At 43.4% G+C, this 18968-nt stretch overlaps 4 protein-coding genes across 10 annotated transcripts in view; all 4 read right to left on the bottom strand.

Annotated features, from left to right (window-relative positions):
- Positions 1–1500: 1500 nt before the first annotated feature.
- Positions 1501–4029, bottom strand: LOC129591497 (uncharacterized). Its single transcript, XM_055487169.1, has 4 exons — positions 3810–4029; positions 3585–3729; positions 2330–3046; positions 1501–2072 (listed from the first exon to the last, which is right to left on the bottom strand). The coding sequence occupies exons 1-4, from the start codon at positions 3826–3828 to the stop codon at positions 1793–1795; spliced, it is 1161 nt and encodes a 386-aa protein (XP_055343144.1). The 5' UTR covers positions 3829–4029; the 3' UTR covers positions 1501–1792.
- A 430-nt stretch (positions 4030–4459) lies between these two features.
- Positions 4460–6502, bottom strand: LOC129591493 (uncharacterized). 4 transcript variants are annotated; one of them, XR_008690850.1, is made up of 4 exons: positions 6221–6502; positions 5311–6070; positions 4990–5192; positions 4460–4831 (listed from the first exon to the last, which is right to left on the bottom strand). XR_008690850.1 is itself a non-coding variant. In XM_055487164.1 (2 exons), exons 1-2 carry the CDS (start codon positions 5918–5920, stop codon positions 5036–5038), a joined length of 744 nt encoding a protein of 247 aa, XP_055343139.1. In that variant the 5' UTR covers positions 5921–6199; the 3' UTR covers positions 4460–5035. The 4 variants fall into 4 exon arrangements, 1 of the variants encoding a protein (XP_055343139.1); XR_008690851.1 differs by having other exon boundaries at positions 4460–5192; positions 5311–6087; XR_008690849.1 differs by having other exon boundaries at positions 4460–5192.
- A 719-nt stretch (positions 6503–7221) lies between these two features.
- On the bottom strand, positions 7222–10103 carry LOC129591508 (uncharacterized). 2 transcript variants are annotated; one of them, XM_055487180.1, is made up of 4 exons: positions 9507–10103; positions 8711–9412; positions 8168–8455; positions 7222–7968 (listed from the first exon to the last, which is right to left on the bottom strand). In XM_055487180.1, the coding sequence occupies exons 1-3, from the start codon at positions 9860–9862 to the stop codon at positions 8179–8181; spliced, it is 1335 nt and encodes a 444-aa protein (XP_055343155.1). In that variant the 5' UTR covers positions 9863–10103; the 3' UTR covers positions 7222–7968; positions 8168–8178. The 2 variants fall into 2 exon arrangements, with proteins under 2 accessions (XP_055343155.1, XP_055343154.1); XM_055487179.1 differs by having other exon boundaries at positions 7222–8455.
- A 3834-nt stretch (positions 10104–13937) lies between these two features.
- Positions 13938–18968, bottom strand: part of LOC129591430 (uncharacterized) — a 34473-nt gene continuing 29442 nt past the window's right edge. Inside the window, exons 3-5 of one of the 3 annotated variants that reach the window (XM_055487077.1) lie at positions 15037–15389; positions 14666–14973; positions 13938–14417 (exon numbers count right to left, since the gene is read on the bottom strand). In XM_055487077.1, the coding sequence (XP_055343052.1) occupies positions 15069–15389 (321 nt within the window). In that variant the 3' untranslated portion in view covers positions 13938–14417; positions 14666–14973; positions 15037–15068. Of the gene's footprint in view, positions 14418–14665; positions 15390–18968 lie in introns of all 3 variants that reach the window. The other 2 variants (XM_055487078.1, XM_055487076.1) reach the window with 2 other exon arrangements.

Here is an 18968-nt window from a genome sequence, read left to right as displayed (position 1 = left end):
GCATAAACGTAACACATAAACGTAACACATTAGACATTTTTCGCAACTGCTCCGCTTAACCATAGCACTACACTTAACCATACGCTATGGTTAAGTGCGAGCGTATGGTAAGTGCGGATACCATACAAATTCGTTGTATGGTAGCTGACTTCCAAAGGCTCCTCTTAGTTCCCATACACTTTAACTTCGTTAGAGCTAAGCTTTTCTAGCACAGAAAACATTGGAGAACTTGAATTTTGATGTTTCAAAGGATGCCATACCGTGTAGCACGAGAAAAAAAAATAAATACGAAGACCTCTAGAAAGCAACTGCGCTGGTTTTAAGGTATCTTGTACACTGTCACTCCGATGGCGGTGTCTAGCTACACGATAAGGTATGGTTAAGGTATGGTTATGGTGTCTTTGCGAAAAGCCTCTATTTGCTATAACGTAACACAGAAAAAAGAAACCGTGCAAGAGCTGGTCACTGTATGGATTTTATTTACGTAGAGGTATTAATTTTAACGGTTTACGTAGGCATAATCTTACACGATTCATGGACTTGCATTGTCGACAAGAAAGTACAGCAGCAATTTCTCATGTACGACAAAGTTACTGAACTTCCAGTTTACAAAGTCTAACTGAATGAACCAGCGCAAAAAACTTGTTTACGTATAATTGTGTGCAGTGCATCAAGGTCGATGATGCCTTGCTAATTCGTTAGAGAGACAACTGCCTTGACGATAAATGGGATGCGTTGGGAGTACGCCGAGCGCAACGAACGAGCAACAATAAAGAACTTAGGACAAATTGCTGGTTTAAATTTTGTACCATTACGATGACACGATAAATTATCTTGTCAAGGCAGCAGTTATGCACCATTTACTGAGAAGCGGCATTTTTGTGTATATGCGACGAGCGGCTTAATTTCTACGGGGCCCGCCTTTTTCGAACTGGTCAAGACGTCAAGTTCAAAGTATGCAGGTTTTTACAGCATTATTGTGAAAATACGTACAACATACATATTTCGGCAGTGGCTTATGTCAGAAAATTCTTCTTTATGAAGACAGCAAAATTAAAAATTGAAAAGGCACAAATAATTTTAATACTTGCTTTAATTTAGTGCAAAACTTGTTAATGCATTCTTCACATACAGTTTGTGCATATGTGAAGCATTGTATATTCCGAAACTTGACACTGAATACTTCAGCGATTAAAACGTATTTAATTCCGAGTTCACGAATAAGCGACTAATACTTTGCTGTCCGGCTTCTACCAGTAACTCAAATCAGTTGCTTGCTTATAAACTATAAATTGTATGCATGCTTTTCCTATTTGCTTGTGCAATAAAGATTTAAACAGAGCGTCTAACTATAACTGCCTAACTTTGCAATCAGTCGTGAGGAAAGTTCTTGGCTTAAAGAATTCAAGGTTTCATATAAACCAATGTCCGATGGTACATTTCTGTAGCTCCTCACAAGAGATAACTTTATCCAAGATCGAAATACAGTAGTTTCTTGCTAATGTACTGGTTTTGCGTTATCTCAAGTAACGGTCACCAAAATTACAAAGCCAGTTCCGGCACCACAAACTTTCAACTTAATGGGGAGTTTAACAGAGAATTTTCGATAAGAAACAGCAAAAGCAATGAACGGTGTCTTCGACCAAAAACCATAACACTGTTATTCCTAAAACCATATGATAATCCTTTTAAACAGACCGTTGCATTTCAGGTATCTATCTATACAGCCATGGCATAACGAAGCCGGATTTGGGCCGAAAGGTGCCCCTAAATAAATCAGCAAAATAAAGTGTCACCAGAGAGGCTTCGACACACTAGTGTGAAACCAATGGTAAGCGGTAGCATTCGCGAGAAGGCTGGATGAACCCATCCATTCGAATGGCCCCAGAGCTCTCTGCACCGCACTAAGACCACTGTGACTATCGGCGCAGACTCCATGGATGTCGACTGGATATTGCTGCAAGAGGTCGCGCGCGAAGTACTGTTTCCACAAAGGGTATGTGCGTATCTCATCCATTGTCAGTTCCATTTCGAACAGACTCTCGTCAGCATCAACTTCCCTGCCCAAGTACCTAACAAAGCAGTCATCAGTCGGCACCGATTAACAAACTTACACATTACTGCTGTAAAGCAGCGCCTTACAATTACAATTAGCTAGAAAGCACGGCCAAATATTGCAAATTATGTAACTTCCTCGCCTCCAAACTTTAGAATGCATGAGAGGTTGCCCGCCACCAAGATGGGCAACCCTGCTGCAAGTATCGCAGGACCTATGATACCGAAATGTACCACTAAAAATTATTTTGCCTATCCTGTATCAAGCGGTTACCATTCCCAGTAGTCCAGATAGCTCCATCCAAATTTTGTCGGCGATCGCAGCACCTTGTCCATGCAGCTTTCATCCTCTTCAGATAGCGGAGCCGGTATAAAGCCACCGAACCGCTCATAAGCACTGCAACCCGGCTGAATATCGGCTTGGGTAAAGGTCTTCCTGTCGAGCTGAATACGGAGAACAAACGGTTTTGGACGTGCCAACCGACCCCGGCCGATGGGTTCGAAATGGCAGTTAATCTGGACATTGTCATAGTGTACCATGGAAAATCCATCGCGAATCACGTGCCAGTAATTTGTGTAGAGCTTCAAATTTTGCAACGTCAAAGTTACCGCCGTATCCGCAAAGGCCTCCCAAATACTCTTCACGATGATGAGGATGTTGTCGATGGTGGTCGCCACTGGACCAGCGTAATTGGAGGAATAGTCGTTTTTCGACACGAAACGACACTCATCCGGCGCTTTTATAACAAGTTCTGCTTCTGCAGGATTATATTCCAATGGCCAACGAAGAATCAGGTGGCGAGTTGATCCCGTTACGAATCGTCTGAGTAGGCATTCGCCTTTATTTCCCGCGATACTGGTGTCCTTGTAGTCACCATCCACGAATTCGAATTGATTCAGTTTGTTTATATACCATGTGTGGATGTCGACGATGATATTCATCTGGACCAAAGGGGAATTACTTGCGATTAGGTGCCACCGCTTGCACACCCTACAATACAACGATCAGTGTGTACTTCTTTGTGCTATGCTCTGGACACAAGACGCGATGTCGATAAAACGCTACTAAAAATTCCCCGGCATTACAACTTTTTCTCTGGCTTAATGCGGCCTACAGTCGAACGGATACAAGTATCTTAAATTCTGCATGAGTAATCTCCCCTAAAATGCACTGTATTCCTGTGAAAAGTTTTTTTCTTACGATTGCTTTGAAATTTTGTGACAATCTCAGAGCTTAACGTTATACAGAAATAAATTGAAGAGGTTAATTAAACTACTGCTAAGCTTTAAAAAGTTCTAATTTTATTTCCGATTTTCTGTCTCACAGAGTATTGTCATAAGCAAAATTTTGATAGGAAGATAAAAATTGTAATAAATTACGAGAATCATTTCAGTCAGCAAAATAATGCGCCGCTGGAAATTTTTTATGTGACACTGCAAAGCCGATGTCCAGAAAAATGCAACGCGAATCAAACATATAAGTACGTGAGTGTCCACTGTCAGGTAAGCAAACTAGGTATAAGACTTACATGGAACACTGGGAAATGTCAAATATATCCAGATAAGAAAAGACGCGTGCCACGAGCTCGATAGGTACTCTGTGAAACGGGCAGTAGCGCTGGGCTGCTTCGAAGTCTGCCTTTGAATGGTTTGGAACAAATTTCCGTCTGTAATCTGCGCACAAACATAAAATCTGTTAGCGCAAATACGCATCCTAATTTGCTCCAAGTCCAGCAAATTAAGATTCGACTTACGGTCAAGTTGGTCAGCCATAGTTTATCACGAAGAAAGCGCCGTGTGTCGGAATAAGTTGTTTGAATTATTATTAATCATGAAATCCACGCGTTTTGTACAATAAAACTATCATGACAGTTGAACCCTTATGTTAGCTATGTTATTTCTGGCTTTAAATGCTTAAAACTTTAACGCTGTCACTACAGCAATATGCCGGAAAGAGAGCAGCTGCTGGGATAGTCAACGTTTATCACACGACTGCTTAAAACTCTATGAGCTGGCAGATTGTACTGTGAATATTCTATTTCCGTCGAAGCAGCAGTGTGTCAGCACACTTGGCAGGATCGGCCGACAAACTGGCAACCGCCGGTAATTGCGGGCCTGACGGAGCGTTATACGAAGCGCAAAACGTTCAACACCATCGTACTATCATAGCAAGGACGCGTGTTCTTGCGCTGGGAAATGCATAAGTGTGCCGTGCTTGCATGACTATGATCGGCCAGGATAAGCCGAAAGGGCGACTATGTGGTCAGCTCAGCTGTTTGATTTTCGCACATAATCGTTTCGTAGCGATAATCAAAGCAAGCTATAATCGATATTTATTTTCACAATAAAACCAAGTAGTCACAAGCGGATAACCAGTTAACCAATCTGAATGGTCTTTGCCGTCGATAGGACACTCCGCTCCATATTGTTTGCCGGCAATGGTGGGTCGTTATTGTACTTCACGTTGTGTTATTGATGTATTTGAAAAAAGCGAAAGGTGAGAGTTTATTTTGTGATAACAGGTCATATACTTCGATTGAGCGAAGTATGGGATCGATGTCGACTGATAAAAAACTTCCCACGTTTTTTCCCACATAAAATCGGCTTATACGGCATAAATAAAACTGAAACTTCCAGACATTGACAGAGCAAAGGTGAATGGGACTAAGCTTCCACATCCATGCGAACTACGACCGTACATATGTGGCACTTTTCCAGTATCCAGGCTATGCAATGCGTCTTTGACGAAGCGCCAACCGAATCATCGAAGCAATCCCTTTTAAATATTATAAAACAAAATGGTTCATAGTATACATATATAAAATACTTAAGCCAGTTTAATAATAACGGTTCGCAGCAAGGTCTACAGTTTAATAATAACGGTTCGCAGCAAGGTCTACAGTTTAATAATAACGGTTCGCAGCAAGGACACACCCGAAGGGCCTGGCGCAATTTGTATGGCGATTCTAATCGTCTGCTCCTAGGCACTTCCAGATTTTTCGTTGGCGTCATCTATGTAGCATTGCAATAGGTTGCGCGCGAGATACTGTTTCCACAAGGGATACGATCGAATCTGAGCTAGAGTTAATTCCATTTCGGCTAGGCTCTGGTAAGAAGGGGCTTGACTGCCAAAGTATCTAGAAAACATGGCATAAACTTTTTTCGCGACTGGTAAAACGTCTGCCTATTTCGTATACTGCATGTTTCTTTACCAATAATATTTAAAACTGTTTTTTTTACTGATACAGTATGTACCGAGTATGCGGAGGAGCCATTACATTTTCCAATAGTTGTCCAGTTTCCACCCAATTGTCGTTGGCGACCGCAGTGCCCTGTCCATCCTCACTTCATCGTTTAGAGACAGCGGTCTTGATAAGAAGCGACCAAATCGTTCCCCAACTGCAATGTGATGACTACGCTGCGGTGGATCCTTCTCGCTGATAAGATCTATTTTGTCGACCTCAGTGCATAGGATAAGCGGCCTCGGAGGTATCGCCGAATCTAGGGGTTCGAAATGGCAATTGATCTGGACACAATCGTAATGCATCACTGGAAAGGCATCGCGAATCACCGGTGTTTTCCGATTTTCATCCCAGTGATTTACGTAGAGCTTTAAATTCTGTAAGGTCAGCGTTGAAATGGTGTTGCCAAGGCTGCGCTGCAGTATTTCCACGATTCTTATGATGTTGTCGAGACTTCTGGAAATCGGACCCCAGTAGTTGTACTGATAGTGGCTGCCGTACGTGTTACTACTTATGATAAGTTCCGCTTCCGGTGGACAGGTGTCCAATGGCCAGCGAAGGATAACATGGCGAGTAAACCGTGTAATGAACCGTTTTAACACCGGCTCGCCTTTATAGACCATAAGATAATTATTGGTTTATGGTTCCTGAGACACAAAGTCGAATTTAATGAGCTCGTATCTCAACCATTTCTGGATATCGACGATGACGTTCCTCTGGGAAATCGGAGCCAAATAGAATAAGTAGCGACGAGGTTCCAACGCTTGCAGACCCTACAGGACAACGCAGTCTGCTTCCGATTAACATAGTTCGCATTTCGGTATGCGGGACCAAAAAGAATGGAATACGGGATAGATTTCTTATTTTAATAGGTGCGGGATTTACGGAATAGATATCTTACTCTAATAATCCAAGCGACTTACGTGCAGCAATGGGAGATGTCGAAGATGTCCAAATACGAGAAGATGTGTGCTAACAGCTCTATGGGCAAACTGTGAAACCAACACAGCGGATCGGGACTGCTTCCCTGCGGAAGTGGCTCCGCTTGAAGTGCCTGCATAGCCATAATGCCAGAAACCGCACCACAAGCCACAATTATAATCTCAGCTGTTAATTCCGGCTTACCCGCCCAGCAACTATTGACTTCGCCATACAGCTGCTCTGTGTAGTTACAGCTGTATGCACGTCAGCACGCACATTAGATAATGAAACGATCGAGCGTTCTGATCACGCAGCGTTCACGGCATAATTGCCGTGATCTGCTGGCAAATTACCGAACTGGTAATTGCTTACGCTTTGCATAAACATTCATTACACAAACCGCAAAGCGCTAGATGTATTCCGCAGCCAGGCGTCATATATGTAGTCAGATTCACTGCGTAAAGTTTAAGCAGGGAACACAATCAAGTAACAGTCAAATTATCACAAGAACTGTAATGGAATAACCGTTGACTCTTGCGGTATTGCTGGGTGTACTGTTTACTGGCAATTTCATCTGAGTTTGACTTTTGAGCTCGACCAGACCTAAAACTGCACATGGCTGCAGTCCAGTAGGTGCCTAACAGAATGCACAGAATAGTAATGCCATAATCATGCTTGAATCTTGTCGTACTGCGAAGTGAATGTTAACGTCTGTGACCGGCAAAAATGCTAGAGGAGGGACGCAGATGTATGCAGCACGAAATTTTTTTTACAGTGGACGCCGAAAACTGATTTTCGAGAGGCCTTCAGAGTGCCGCCAACCGCTTTTAGGTTTCCTTAAATTGGAATCGAGGAAAAACAAGCTGATTTTGCTGTGCACTGTACTCTGTACTGACGCTCACAAACGCCCGTTTTCACATCTGACTGCAACATGCACATATCTGGGTTGGTAAACATTATCGGAATTATATATTAACTAACAGAAACGCGCTACCTGATTACGGCTATCTCCTGAGTTTCCACCGGTGCCGCATCGTTAACAAGCTGAACAACACTTTCTTATCGCGATGTAGTGTCAGCGTGATAACGGACATACCACGTAGCAGCAACAACCTTGCAACAGAGATTACTCAAAACATTATTCACCAATGCGGCAGGAGAAACCTGAAAATGGGTAGATTTTTGAAACAGGATTTAAAATTAAGAAATGCGCCAGACGTTTAGTTCTTTGTTAATGACCATTCAGTTTAAGTACTGAAGCTTCATCTTCCGGGGTGTTTTTGTGTGGTTCGTCAAAGGCAGCGTGGGCGCAAGTGCACCCATCGCAGAGACTGGAACCGCCATTTAATCACCGCTTAAAAGGAACCGTAACGGAGCAAAAAGCACAGATATGTACTGCGTCGTTGCGCTTGCAGTTATAGAGGACAGGTCTTGCAAAACGCTTTACTATCAAAAGTGCGCGCCGTGGTAGCAAAACTATCACCGGTCATGAAAGTCAAATAACGTGAACGTTAGCGGAGCTGTTAACAGAGTGTATTTTGCGTGATTACGACTACGGTATCTGTGAAATTTCAATCCCTGCCGCATCGTTAACGAACAACGCGGAATTATCGCAATGCGATAAGCAGAAGTATCAACTGAATAGGCAGAATCCCCAAATGTGGCAGATATAACCGGAAAGAGAGTTAGAGTAAATAGTGCTTCTCAATATGAGTCCGTAAAACTGGGAAACGAGTTTGACTTTCATTTCCTGACAAAAGACACCTCAGATCAAATACATATCTATGTACAACATTACAAGTACATTAACGTTCACTAGCGCCACATGTTCACTAGCGCATAGAGATAGTAAGGACAGATACTCAGGTAGACAAGCTGGCAGACAAGTTAAACGACTAGCGCAGCACACTAAAAGACTACGAACTAATAATTGTGACTATATTACTTACACCGGCAGCTGTCACCAGAGCGGCTGAGATACGTTTTCACAGTGTCGTGAAATAATATTGTTGTTCCAGTCCGCAGACAAACTCTCCCACTTAAATGGCCCCAGCGCTCGATGTACTCTACTGCGCACAGTCGACGCAACTGAGGTAATTTCGTTGTTGTCAAGCGGATAATACTGCAACAGGTCACGAGCGAGATACTGCTGCCACATTGGATATTCGCGTATCTGGTTCATATTTAAATCCATACTGGACAGATTTTGGCTGTCGTGCACTTCCCGGCCAAAATACCTTAAAAAATCATGGTTATGAACCAAGACTTTATTGTTAGTAAAAGTACTGCTTTGGGCAGAAACCGGTTGTGGGTGACCGGTAATCAGTACCAATCGCCATCAGCAAACGTTAATAATCTGTTTAATAAGAGTTTGTTTTGATTTTTGGCAAACTGTTGTGATGTTTCTTGCATCGTACAAGATACTGAAATATATGTGTTAATTTTATAAACGACTTTCACCTTAGTCGATTCAGTAGTTGCACGTTATGTACCTTTTCCAGTACTCGGTATACTGGTAGCCAATTTTCGCATGCGACCGCAGTACCGCGTCCATACAACGTTCCTCTTCGGAAGACAGTGGAGACGTTATGAAGCAATCAAACAGTTCATCCGGGCTTCCATTAAAATGTCCATAGGCAGGAGAAATGTCGTCACTTCTGACAGTTTTCTTGCTTAGCTCAATGCGAAGAACCACCGGTATCGCACATACGTCCTTATTACATGGCTCAAAATGACGGTAAATCTGAACGTTATCATAGTGCACAACTAGAAATTGTACGTGAATCCCAACAATGTGATCGATGTATAGGTTTAAATTCTGCAGCGTTAGCGTGAGAGTGGCATTACCACAGCGGCTCCAAAGTTTTTTAACCATGTTTGCGATGCGCTTGAGGTTTGAAGAAACTGGACCCTCGTAGTCATAGGTACAGCCGTGATCGTCAGGATCGTAAAAGAAAACATAGTGTTGCAGTCCTGCACTACGATATTTTAGCAAGAGTTCCGCTTCCGGCGGACAACTGCCCAATGGCCAACGCAGAATGACATAGCGAGTGGATTGGACAACGAAATGTTTCAACAGCGTTTCGCCGGCAGGTTTATCAGCACCGGTCTGCCCCCATTTTTGGATGTCCACGATGATACTCTTTCGGACCAACGGGGAATCATTGACGATAACTTCCCAGCGCCTGCAAACTCTGCAACAAAATAAGCACGCATCGCGTTTGGACTTGAATGTAAGCCGAATAAAAATTAATGAAAAATTATCAAATTCACTAACTTGGTACTTACGTCGAACACTGGGATAGGTCAAATATATCCAGGTACGAGAAAACATGTGCTACGAGTTCGATGGGCACAGTATGAAACGGGCAAAAGCGATTAGCCTGCACATTTTCGAAGCAGGCTGCTGGATGTGTCGCTTCCTGTGTAGCGCCTTGTTCTGCTTCCGGTGTTACTTCCTGCGTATCTTGCTGTGTTGGTAAGAATTCCGATGGAGCATTTAAGCACTGCTCTATTGCAGCCTTGATTTCCTCGCAGTCTTCCGGAAGAGCAATGTACCGAATGATTACGTACTGCCTGAAGCCTAAAAGTGGCAGCTGATACTCTACCGCAGGATCAGTAAGCTCATCAGCACCATATTCCATTGAATCAAGCTACCGAGTAGATATCTGGATGAAATCAGCCTCAAGATCCGTAGCGATGCAGAAGGTAACAAATAAATTAATGAGTAAAATGAGTGAAAACTTACAGTACTTTTATTATCGTCACCAATAACCAAGTAGAGGTAAGCCACAGAGAATTTAATCGTGACCACTGCAGTTATTCGTAAGTCGTGAGTCATAACTACCGTAATTGTCTGCCGTTTAAGGTAAAGATTGGCTCTTAATCGACTGTTTTCGTTCGGTTGGGGTTTTCATCCAACTTGTGCAGGTTGCCGTTTAGCAGAGATCACGCGTGATATAGCACTATTTTAGCATGAATATTGCATGTTTCTCAAGTGTACTGGAACCGGTTTTCGCAAAATTTACGTTGAGCAAGTCTTTTCGGTCTACACACGGAAGACCGTAGCTAATAGCTGTCTAATTGAATAGTACTTGTATTAGGAATAACATATCAACCCTTTTACTAACATCCATATCGGAAAGCAAATCAGATGGATTCTTGAAATTGTGCTCTAACAGTTAACAATTAGTTTTAGTACGAATTTGAATCAACCGTCTCGGCGCACAGTAATTCTTTAGTTATGCACCAGGTATCTGTTGAAATAAGGAAAAGTATGGTAACATATTATCATATTAATTATAAGTTGATGAAGTGTAAGCAGGACATAATAAAATTGCCACAAGAATCAAGCTTTCAGGCTGAGCTTTTTGAGCCCTCGGACATCTTACCCACTTTCCATTATAGCTTCCTATTACGATTTTTAACTTTTTTACTATTCGATTTTTTACTTCCTATTACGGTTTTTTACTTTTTTACTTTTTTTACTTTTTTATTTACTTTTAAATAGTGTGCCCATTCTAGCATTGTAATTAATCGGTGTAAGGTTTATTATGTTCATTTTAAGATCACTTACATCCACAATGTAACCGTATTCACAAGCTGAACTTATCGATGTTTCTGTTATAAGCGGACGAAACTTCTATGTGGCAACTGTAGTGGACTTCAAAATTTTGTCACATTCGGATGACCAACAAAACAGGAGACGCGCAAGCCTTTGAGTACTTGCACCTTGCGCATTTCCCAACGAAAACAGTTAACTGACTGATATCTCAGTCGAAAGAGAAAACAATTTCAAGAATTTCGATACCAAACAGGTCATCCTTTATGAGATCTAAGAGAAAACAGAACCATTTTTAGTTTGTCGTAGACAAAAGCTACGATTTTGGTGTGAAAACTGAATCCAAACCGTGGATTCAATTCCTGTTTAATTGTTAACAGATTTTTGTCAAGTCTAAGGGCGACGTCTGACAATTTTCCTTTGTGTAGTAGCAAAGTTCCGATTTTAAAGTATCGCCCTGATTCCGAATGAACTAAATTTCCCAGTTCACCAAATCGGGGATTGATCCCTCTTGGTTAAAAGGGTGGCCAGGAGGATCTAAACGTGGTGCGGTACTGCGGATTCTCACTGACGAGACCGTGCTACATTATGGGTCCGGCGGGCCTGATCTTCCTAGGCAGCCAGCACCTACACAAACCCTCTAGGTCAGTCGCTTTCCTTTAGGACCTCAATTTCCCATGGCCGGAGATAAGGAACCATGCACCTTCTGTCAGAAATTGTATTGTAGGGGGGCTGGCCTGGCGAGTCACATGCGAGCGTGCAAATCACGACCAGCTGGGACTGCTCCATCCACCTTACGCAATAACTCTAATGGAGCTGCGCCTACAACGCCCACACCCGCTCCAGATTTTTGTTCTACCAAAGAGAAGATCATGCGACGCATCTCGCACGGCGCAAGACCGACCGCCAGAGATTCACTGCAAAAGACTCTCCTACACGTGGCGAGCCAGAATGACAGCAGATCATGGCTCAAGCTGTTTGCCTTCGCTCCTAATGCTCTTCGGCTTCCAGCAAAAACGAAATCTGAGCGCGTTGGCTCCCTGGCAGCCGTAGTGAAGAAGAACCTGGGTCTCTACGACCGTGACATTGGGATTGCACCTACACTATAACCCCCTACGAACCCCAAGAAGAAGCGGAGCAGTCAGCACGATCTCGTTCGTCAAGTCGGCCTCAAAATTGACGATGGGTCCGTCTCCGGCGCAATGCGTGTCATTTCGTCGACAGATTCAGTCGCATCTATAACCGCAGACGTGTTGGAGGAGCTCAGGATGAAGCCCCCGAAGAGCCCTCCCCCTGTAATACCTCCGCTCGACCCCGCATCCGCAGCGCCACCTATAACCGCTGCGGACGTTTTTGCAGCGATCCATAGTTTTCCACGGGGCTCTGCTGCCGGACCAGATGGTTTGCGGCCACAACATCTTCTGGACATCACAGGCCCGAAAATGGATGAGCACAGCAGCCAGTTCTGCGAGGCGCTGGCATCCGTCCTAAACATAGTGGTGAACGGAAAAATCCCGTCCGACATCCGTCCGATATTTTCGGGGGAAAATTATTGGCATTAGGAAAAAAAGACGGTGGATTGCGCCCGATTGTGGTTGGACTGACATTTTGCCGTATAATCGCGAAGATCGTTTGCTGCAAAGTGGCTGACCGCGTAACTGCCACCGTGTGCCCATTGCAGCTAGGATTTAAGATACGCGGTGGAGCTGAAGCCATAGTCCACGGAACCAGAAAATACATTGAATCCAGCCCTGAGACCGTAAAAGCTATCTTGAAATTGATTTCAGGAACGCCTTTAATACTGTGTCGAAAGAAGCTGTGTTGAAAGCCGTGCACACACATTTTCCGGAATACCGCGCGTTCCTGCAGTCAGCTTATGCACAACATTCTTCGCTTTACCTGGACGAGCACATTTTAACATCGGAATGTGGGGTGCAACAGGGAGATCCTTTGGGCCTATTACTATTTTGTCTTGTTCTTCATCTTTTGGTCATTACCTTGACCACCGAGCTCAATGCCTGGTTTCTTGATGATGGAACCTTGGGCGGATCCCCTGCAAGCGTGTTGGAAAACTTTGCCCGAATTGTTGACGGCGCACGTTTTATTGGGCTAGACATCAACGTTGCAAAGTGCGAACTATTTGTCTTTGGTGGGTCGCAAAGCGCTCAACAGGATGTGATTGCCGACTTCGTTGCCCGCCATCCTCAGCTCCGCGTCATATCGAGTTCCACCCTTATGTTGTTAGAAGCCCCGGTGTTGGACGATGCGATTGACTCATCGCTCACTGAGAAAGGTGCGTCACTGATCAGAATTTGCGAACGGCTTCAGTTGCTACCACGTCATATTGCGCTGTACCTCCTGAAACACTGCCTTGGCGCGCCGAAAGTCATATACTGTATATGCTTCGTTGCTGCAACGCATGGAGGTACCCCGAAAAACTGTACGAAATGGACGAGATGGTGCGCTCCTGTTTCCAGACCCTGTGTAATGTTCGAACAACCCATGACGATTACCCATGCTGGCGACAAGCTAGTCTCCCGGTCAGCAGGGGTGGCATTGGCATACGTCGGGCGGAGGAATTAGCTCTTCCAGCCTTTTTGGCTTCGATTAAATAAAACACATTCCTTTGCTATGTCTACCAGAAACTTTAGATGCGTCGATTTTCTCTTAGATCTCATAAAGAACAACTTGTTTGGTATCAAAATTCTTGAAATTTTTATTTCATTCGTTTGAAATATCGGTCGATGGTTTTCGTTGGGGACTGCGCAAGGTGCAAGTGTTAATGTCAGTAGGCCGATGGCCAGTTCCAGATTTGGCTGCTCGAGTAGAGAAAACTGAGAAAAGTGCCTGCTTGCGCGCGTTTTGTGATTTCATAAGTGTAACAAAATTTTGACGTCCACTGTATACTTTTGGGAAATTCCATTATTCGTCACTGCACCAACAGTCTCATCATGGAATTATAATATGTACATATGTTCAGAATTACACGCACAATGTGTAAAAAACATCAAGATCGCTTTATGTCGCACTAAACTTTAATGATTTCTTTCATACAGTATTTCAAACTTCAAAGTCACTTTAAAAAATTTATACAAAACTGAAATTGCTGTTCAGCAGTCAGTAATGCAGTAGACTTTCGGTTTAAGATTTAACGGGAATGTATGATTTCACATGAAGCAATATTGTCAGACAATCCTGTGGCTCTTCCCAAGACCTTAGCCAAGAAGTAAAACTGTTCCTACAAAGGCACAAATTTATCTTACTACTAGTAACTAATGTACGGCCACAGTCCAACAAAGCCAAAACTGGCGACTGGAAATGCCCCTTAATTAGGTAAATCTGTAACTGTTAAAATAAGTCACCAGAGCGGCTTTGACACACTGGTGCGAAACCGGTGGTAAGCGGTAGCGTTGGCCAGAAAGCTAGATGAGCCTAACCACTCTAATGGCCCCAAAGACCTCTGTACCGCACTGAGGCCACTGTGACTATCGGCGCACATTCCATAGGTGCCAACGGGGTATTGCTGCAACAGGTCGCGCGTGAAATATTGTTTCCATAAAGGATACGTACGGATCTCCTCCATAGTTAATTCCATTTCGGACAGACTCTGATTAGCGTCTACTTCCCTTCCAAAGTACCTAACAAAAGGTGAATCAGTAAATGTCGGTAACGATTACCAAGGTAACTTATTTATCTAACTTATTCACAATATGTATATCATTAGTCTCTCAGAAATAGTAAACCAAAGTCCATGCAAAAGGTTGCGTTATCGGTGGCTCGCCACCCAGAAGGGCCAGTTTGCTGCAAGAATGACAGCGACCTGTGGCCATAAAATGTAGCACTAACAATATACAGAATTGTCGCCTTTCCGGTATCGGGCAGTTACCTTTCCCTGTATTCCAGATAACTATGACCAATTTTTGTCGGCGATAGCAGCACTTTGTCCATACAGCTTTCTTCCTCTTCCGACAGCGGAACCGGTATAAAACTACCAAACCGCTCATAGTCGCTCCAATTTGGATCAATGTCGGTATGGGCGATAGTCTTCTTGTTGAGCTCAACGCGGAGAACAAACGGTTTCGGGCGCGCAAGCCGACCCCGACCGATAGGTTCGAAATGGCAGTTAATTTGGACATTGTCATAATGCACCGCGGGAAAGCGATCGCGAATCTCATGCCAATGGTTTGTGTAGAGCTTCAAATTTTGAAACGTTAACGCTACGCCCGTACTGCCCAGGTTCTGCTGAATATTCCTCACCAGGATGATTATGCTGTCAATGCTGTTCGCAACTAGACCCGAGTAGTCGAGTAGTCGTAAGAATAGTCATTTTGCGACACGAACCGGCATTCATCAGGTGCTTGTATGACAAGTTCCGCTTCCGGTGGGTGATAATCCAGTGGCCAGCGAAGAATTACTAGGCAGGTGAAGCGTGTTACGAAACGTCTCAGGAGGGACTCGCCTGCATTTACCGCGATGTGGAAATCCCCCGAATCTTCATCCAGGAATTGCTGTTCATTCAGCCCGTTCGTATACCATTTGTGGATATCAACAATGACACTCTTTCGCACCAGCGGGGATTCATTGGCGATGATTTCCACCGCTTGCAAACCCTGCAACACAATGACTTAACTAAACTGTTATCGAATCGAAAGTTGCAAGGGGTGTTGAAAAATACAGAAAATTCCAGAACACTTGCAGAATTTCCCTTGCATGGAAGTCATTAGCTAGTATATTAACGGACTAATCTCAGATTTCTCAAGGTGTGTGCGCATTACTCATACTGCGAAAATATTTTCACAAGAACTTTGACGAAAAGGTACAGGTACATCGAAGCTTATCTCTATCATTTACTTACCTATGGTACTCGTACAACTTGTTATGCAAAAGCTTGAAACATCACAATTTTTACTACAGCAAAACATTGGAATTGAACGTAACAATATAATCGAGCGAACTTCAGCGATATCCGGCCCGAGACGTAGTTAGAAATCAGAACCGCCCCATGTTGCAGCTGGGCTTAGTCTTAATTTCGAAAGTTTCGTTATTTTGATTTAAGATTTCTTGTCCAGCAGTGATTACGCTTGCAAGATGTTGATAACAAAAATGAGAGCAAATTAAGAAACCCATTTCAAATGTGCTTATGACTTAAAGCTAAATTTGTGCGCATTATGAAGCTAACCAATGCACAATTAATGCAACTTAAATCAGTTCTGCGACTGCGGTGAAATTACGTAACGCTGATGTGCTTAGCGATCAAAATATTTAGCTTACATGGAACACCGGGAAATGTCGAATATATCTAGAAATAAAAAGGTGCGCGCAACGAGCTCGATGGGGAGCGTATGGAACGGGCAGTTGCGCTCGGCCGCTTCGATGTCGGCCTTGGAGTACTTTGGAAGAAATTTCCATCTGCGATCTGTGCATTTAAAACCGATCAGCACAAAAAATTCGTGCAGCGGTTGAATTTTGATCAGTACTTACGTTCAGCCATAGTTCCTCCAAAAGGTAAGCGCAAGAGTCAGGCTAGTGACTTTGTGACTTTTTAAGGACAATATCGGCGCAGCTGCACATCTTGCAGTAAAGTTAGCATAGTGGTCTACTCGTTCGTTCACAGGTTAACACTAGTAGTGTTTGGTAACTTAGCGCACTCACTGCTTCGAACTGCCAGAAGGAGAACAGCACCTGAAAAAGTCGAAAGTTATAGTATTATGTATTTCAACAAGGAGTGCGGGATGACTAACGTTCACGGTGAGCACCTGTAATAATTTGTCAGGAAGGCCGATAACATTATGGTCGCGCGCATAATGGAGGTACTAGTAAATGCGGTAGCGTACTGATTGCTTGAAACTGTTTGATATTTGCAGCTTGCTGCTGCATATGCGCTATTTTACGCGAAGCAGTCGTGTGTCAGCACGCCGGCATATCGGTCCATCGTAATGTCGTTCAACTATTGGCGTAGCAGATCAGCACCGTTTAATCGTCCAATGTTCATGGCGTTGTCGTGCAATATAGAAATAGAATGAAAGACGTGTTGTGTGCGATGGAAATATGCACTTCCCGGACCACGACCAGTCGGGGGAATAGAGCTACTCTTAATCTCAACTTCTTATGTATTTCATGGAGCGAAAGGTTAAGGATGTTGATGTACAAGTATGAGATGATATGCAAGGATGAAGAAGAGGATCCGGAACTCGAAAGCCTGCTGAAAGAGAAGACACGAAAGGAAACACAAGGGATGCGTGATGTTATACGTTTCCTGTCCGACGCTAGATGGTAGCCGAAGCGTATGAGTATGACAAATCCATCAACCTGGCGCTACAGGGCATGAAGATCGAAGGGACCGAAAGGTCAAGGCAAACAAGTGGGATCAAGTGGGTAGCCTGTTACGTCACGAGACTATCCGAAGATGATAATGCACGTCGACGAAGTAGAGGAATGACCCCTGACAATAGGTGAAAGGTCACCCAGAGGTCAGTTTGAACAGCCTCACTTGGAAAGAGAAGACCAGAGCAAAAGCCTGAAGTTAATCAGATCGAGTAACAAGACTCTACTTTTGTTGGGATTACAACTCTTGACATTTGTGTGGGCGACGAGCGCCTTATATAGCCCTGGGCACCGCAAGTGCTGGCTCTTCGTACGCGCAGGTACGGGTCTGAGAACAATAGGGATTTAGGATCTAACCAATAAGAGACATCTGAGGACACGTGGACTAATCACACCGCTGCACAACTACACGTGGACAAATGAGAACAAGAGGTCAGCTAATACACTAGAACAATAGGTTGAGCTACGTCATCGAAGCGCGGTCACGTCGAAATGGCAAGTCGCGGTCAAAGTTCTCTGCTGGGGATTTCTGAGAAGTCGAAGTAGAGACTCGGGGTCAGGACTCGCGTAGAAGATGTAGTAAAGCCTAAGCCTTAGTTGTAAGGGTAGAAGTAGTAAAGTAGTACCGATGTGTACTAAGGGACGCCAGTACACGTCACCCCCGCAAACGAGATTTCTCTGGATCGTAGTGGAACAAAAGTGAAGCTCTGCGGAACGACGTGGAACGAAGAGGAAGGAACATAGGGACATAGGAAAAAATAACATCTGCTCCATCCGCATAGTGCGTGCAACATCTAGCACTATCGCCAAATTCCATCCCGACTATCCGGTGCCATCAAAAGTAAGTAACATCGCTTGATCCGGTAAGTTGTAAGTGAGTTTGAGTTATAGGTCATCGGATCCTGGAGCGTAACTGGCAATCCGGAAGTCCAAGGAGGTGGAAAGGCGGAAGGCAGGAACGTCCATGAGATCCAAGGTGTTATCGTATTTAAAAAGATGTTGAAAAAGATGTTGTTTTAGCATTAAGTGCTTTAAGACTGATCATTTAGATGTTATTCCGTATTATCCGACTGGCAACAGCACGAAAGTATTCGTCTACTAAAACCACTGCACTACGAACAACTAATAAAAATTAAAGGATTAAAAGCCTAACTGCAACAAGGAAGGTTATATCTGCACTAAGTCACGAAACGTGGTAGGAAGCGAACCATCAGACATTATACTACGAAAGCTAGTTAAGAAGAAATTCTATAAATCATACTGCACTGATAAGAAATACTAGTTTAGACTAAGTTCAGACGATACGCAATGCAAAACGCTTAAACTGACAACATACTACGAAAATTAACAAAAACTGAGAATTCTAAAGTTGCTGACTGTGATAAAATGTAGGATCTGTGCATCATTCTATTCTACAAAGCGCTCAACTGCAATACTGCATAAATGGACTAAAAGACACTACACTACGTATGTTAATAAAAATACAAGTTCTACTGCACATGCTGCGAAAGCTTATCTGCTAATTCAATGCTGTCTGTACGTGAAAGCAGAGCTGATTGATGGACTGAAAGTCATAATACTACGAAAATTAACAAAAACTGAAGCCAACTGCTATACTGCTACTGAAAATGAAGAGTAAATCTGCACTTAAGATGCAATGATAAAAGATCTACAAGCGATTAAAGCCGAGACACTACGATAAGCCACAAAGTTAGCGCTATTAAAAATCATACTGCAAAGGCAATATCAACTTAACAAGGCAAAAAGTTCAGAATTTAAACACAACAATATTATTACTGAGATATAGACGATATAAAGGATTTGCTGGATCTTAAGCCGTCTAACTACGAACATTGAACGAAAAA

This window comes from Paramacrobiotus metropolitanus, unplaced genomic scaffold, assembly GCF_019649055.1.
Source record: "Paramacrobiotus metropolitanus isolate TYO unplaced genomic scaffold, Prichtersi_v1.0 Parri_scaffold0000046, whole genome shotgun sequence".
NCBI classification, from domain to species: domain Eukaryota; kingdom Metazoa; phylum Tardigrada; class Eutardigrada; order Parachela; family Macrobiotidae; genus Paramacrobiotus; species Paramacrobiotus metropolitanus.
This window is presented reverse-complemented; position numbering and strand designations above follow the sequence as displayed.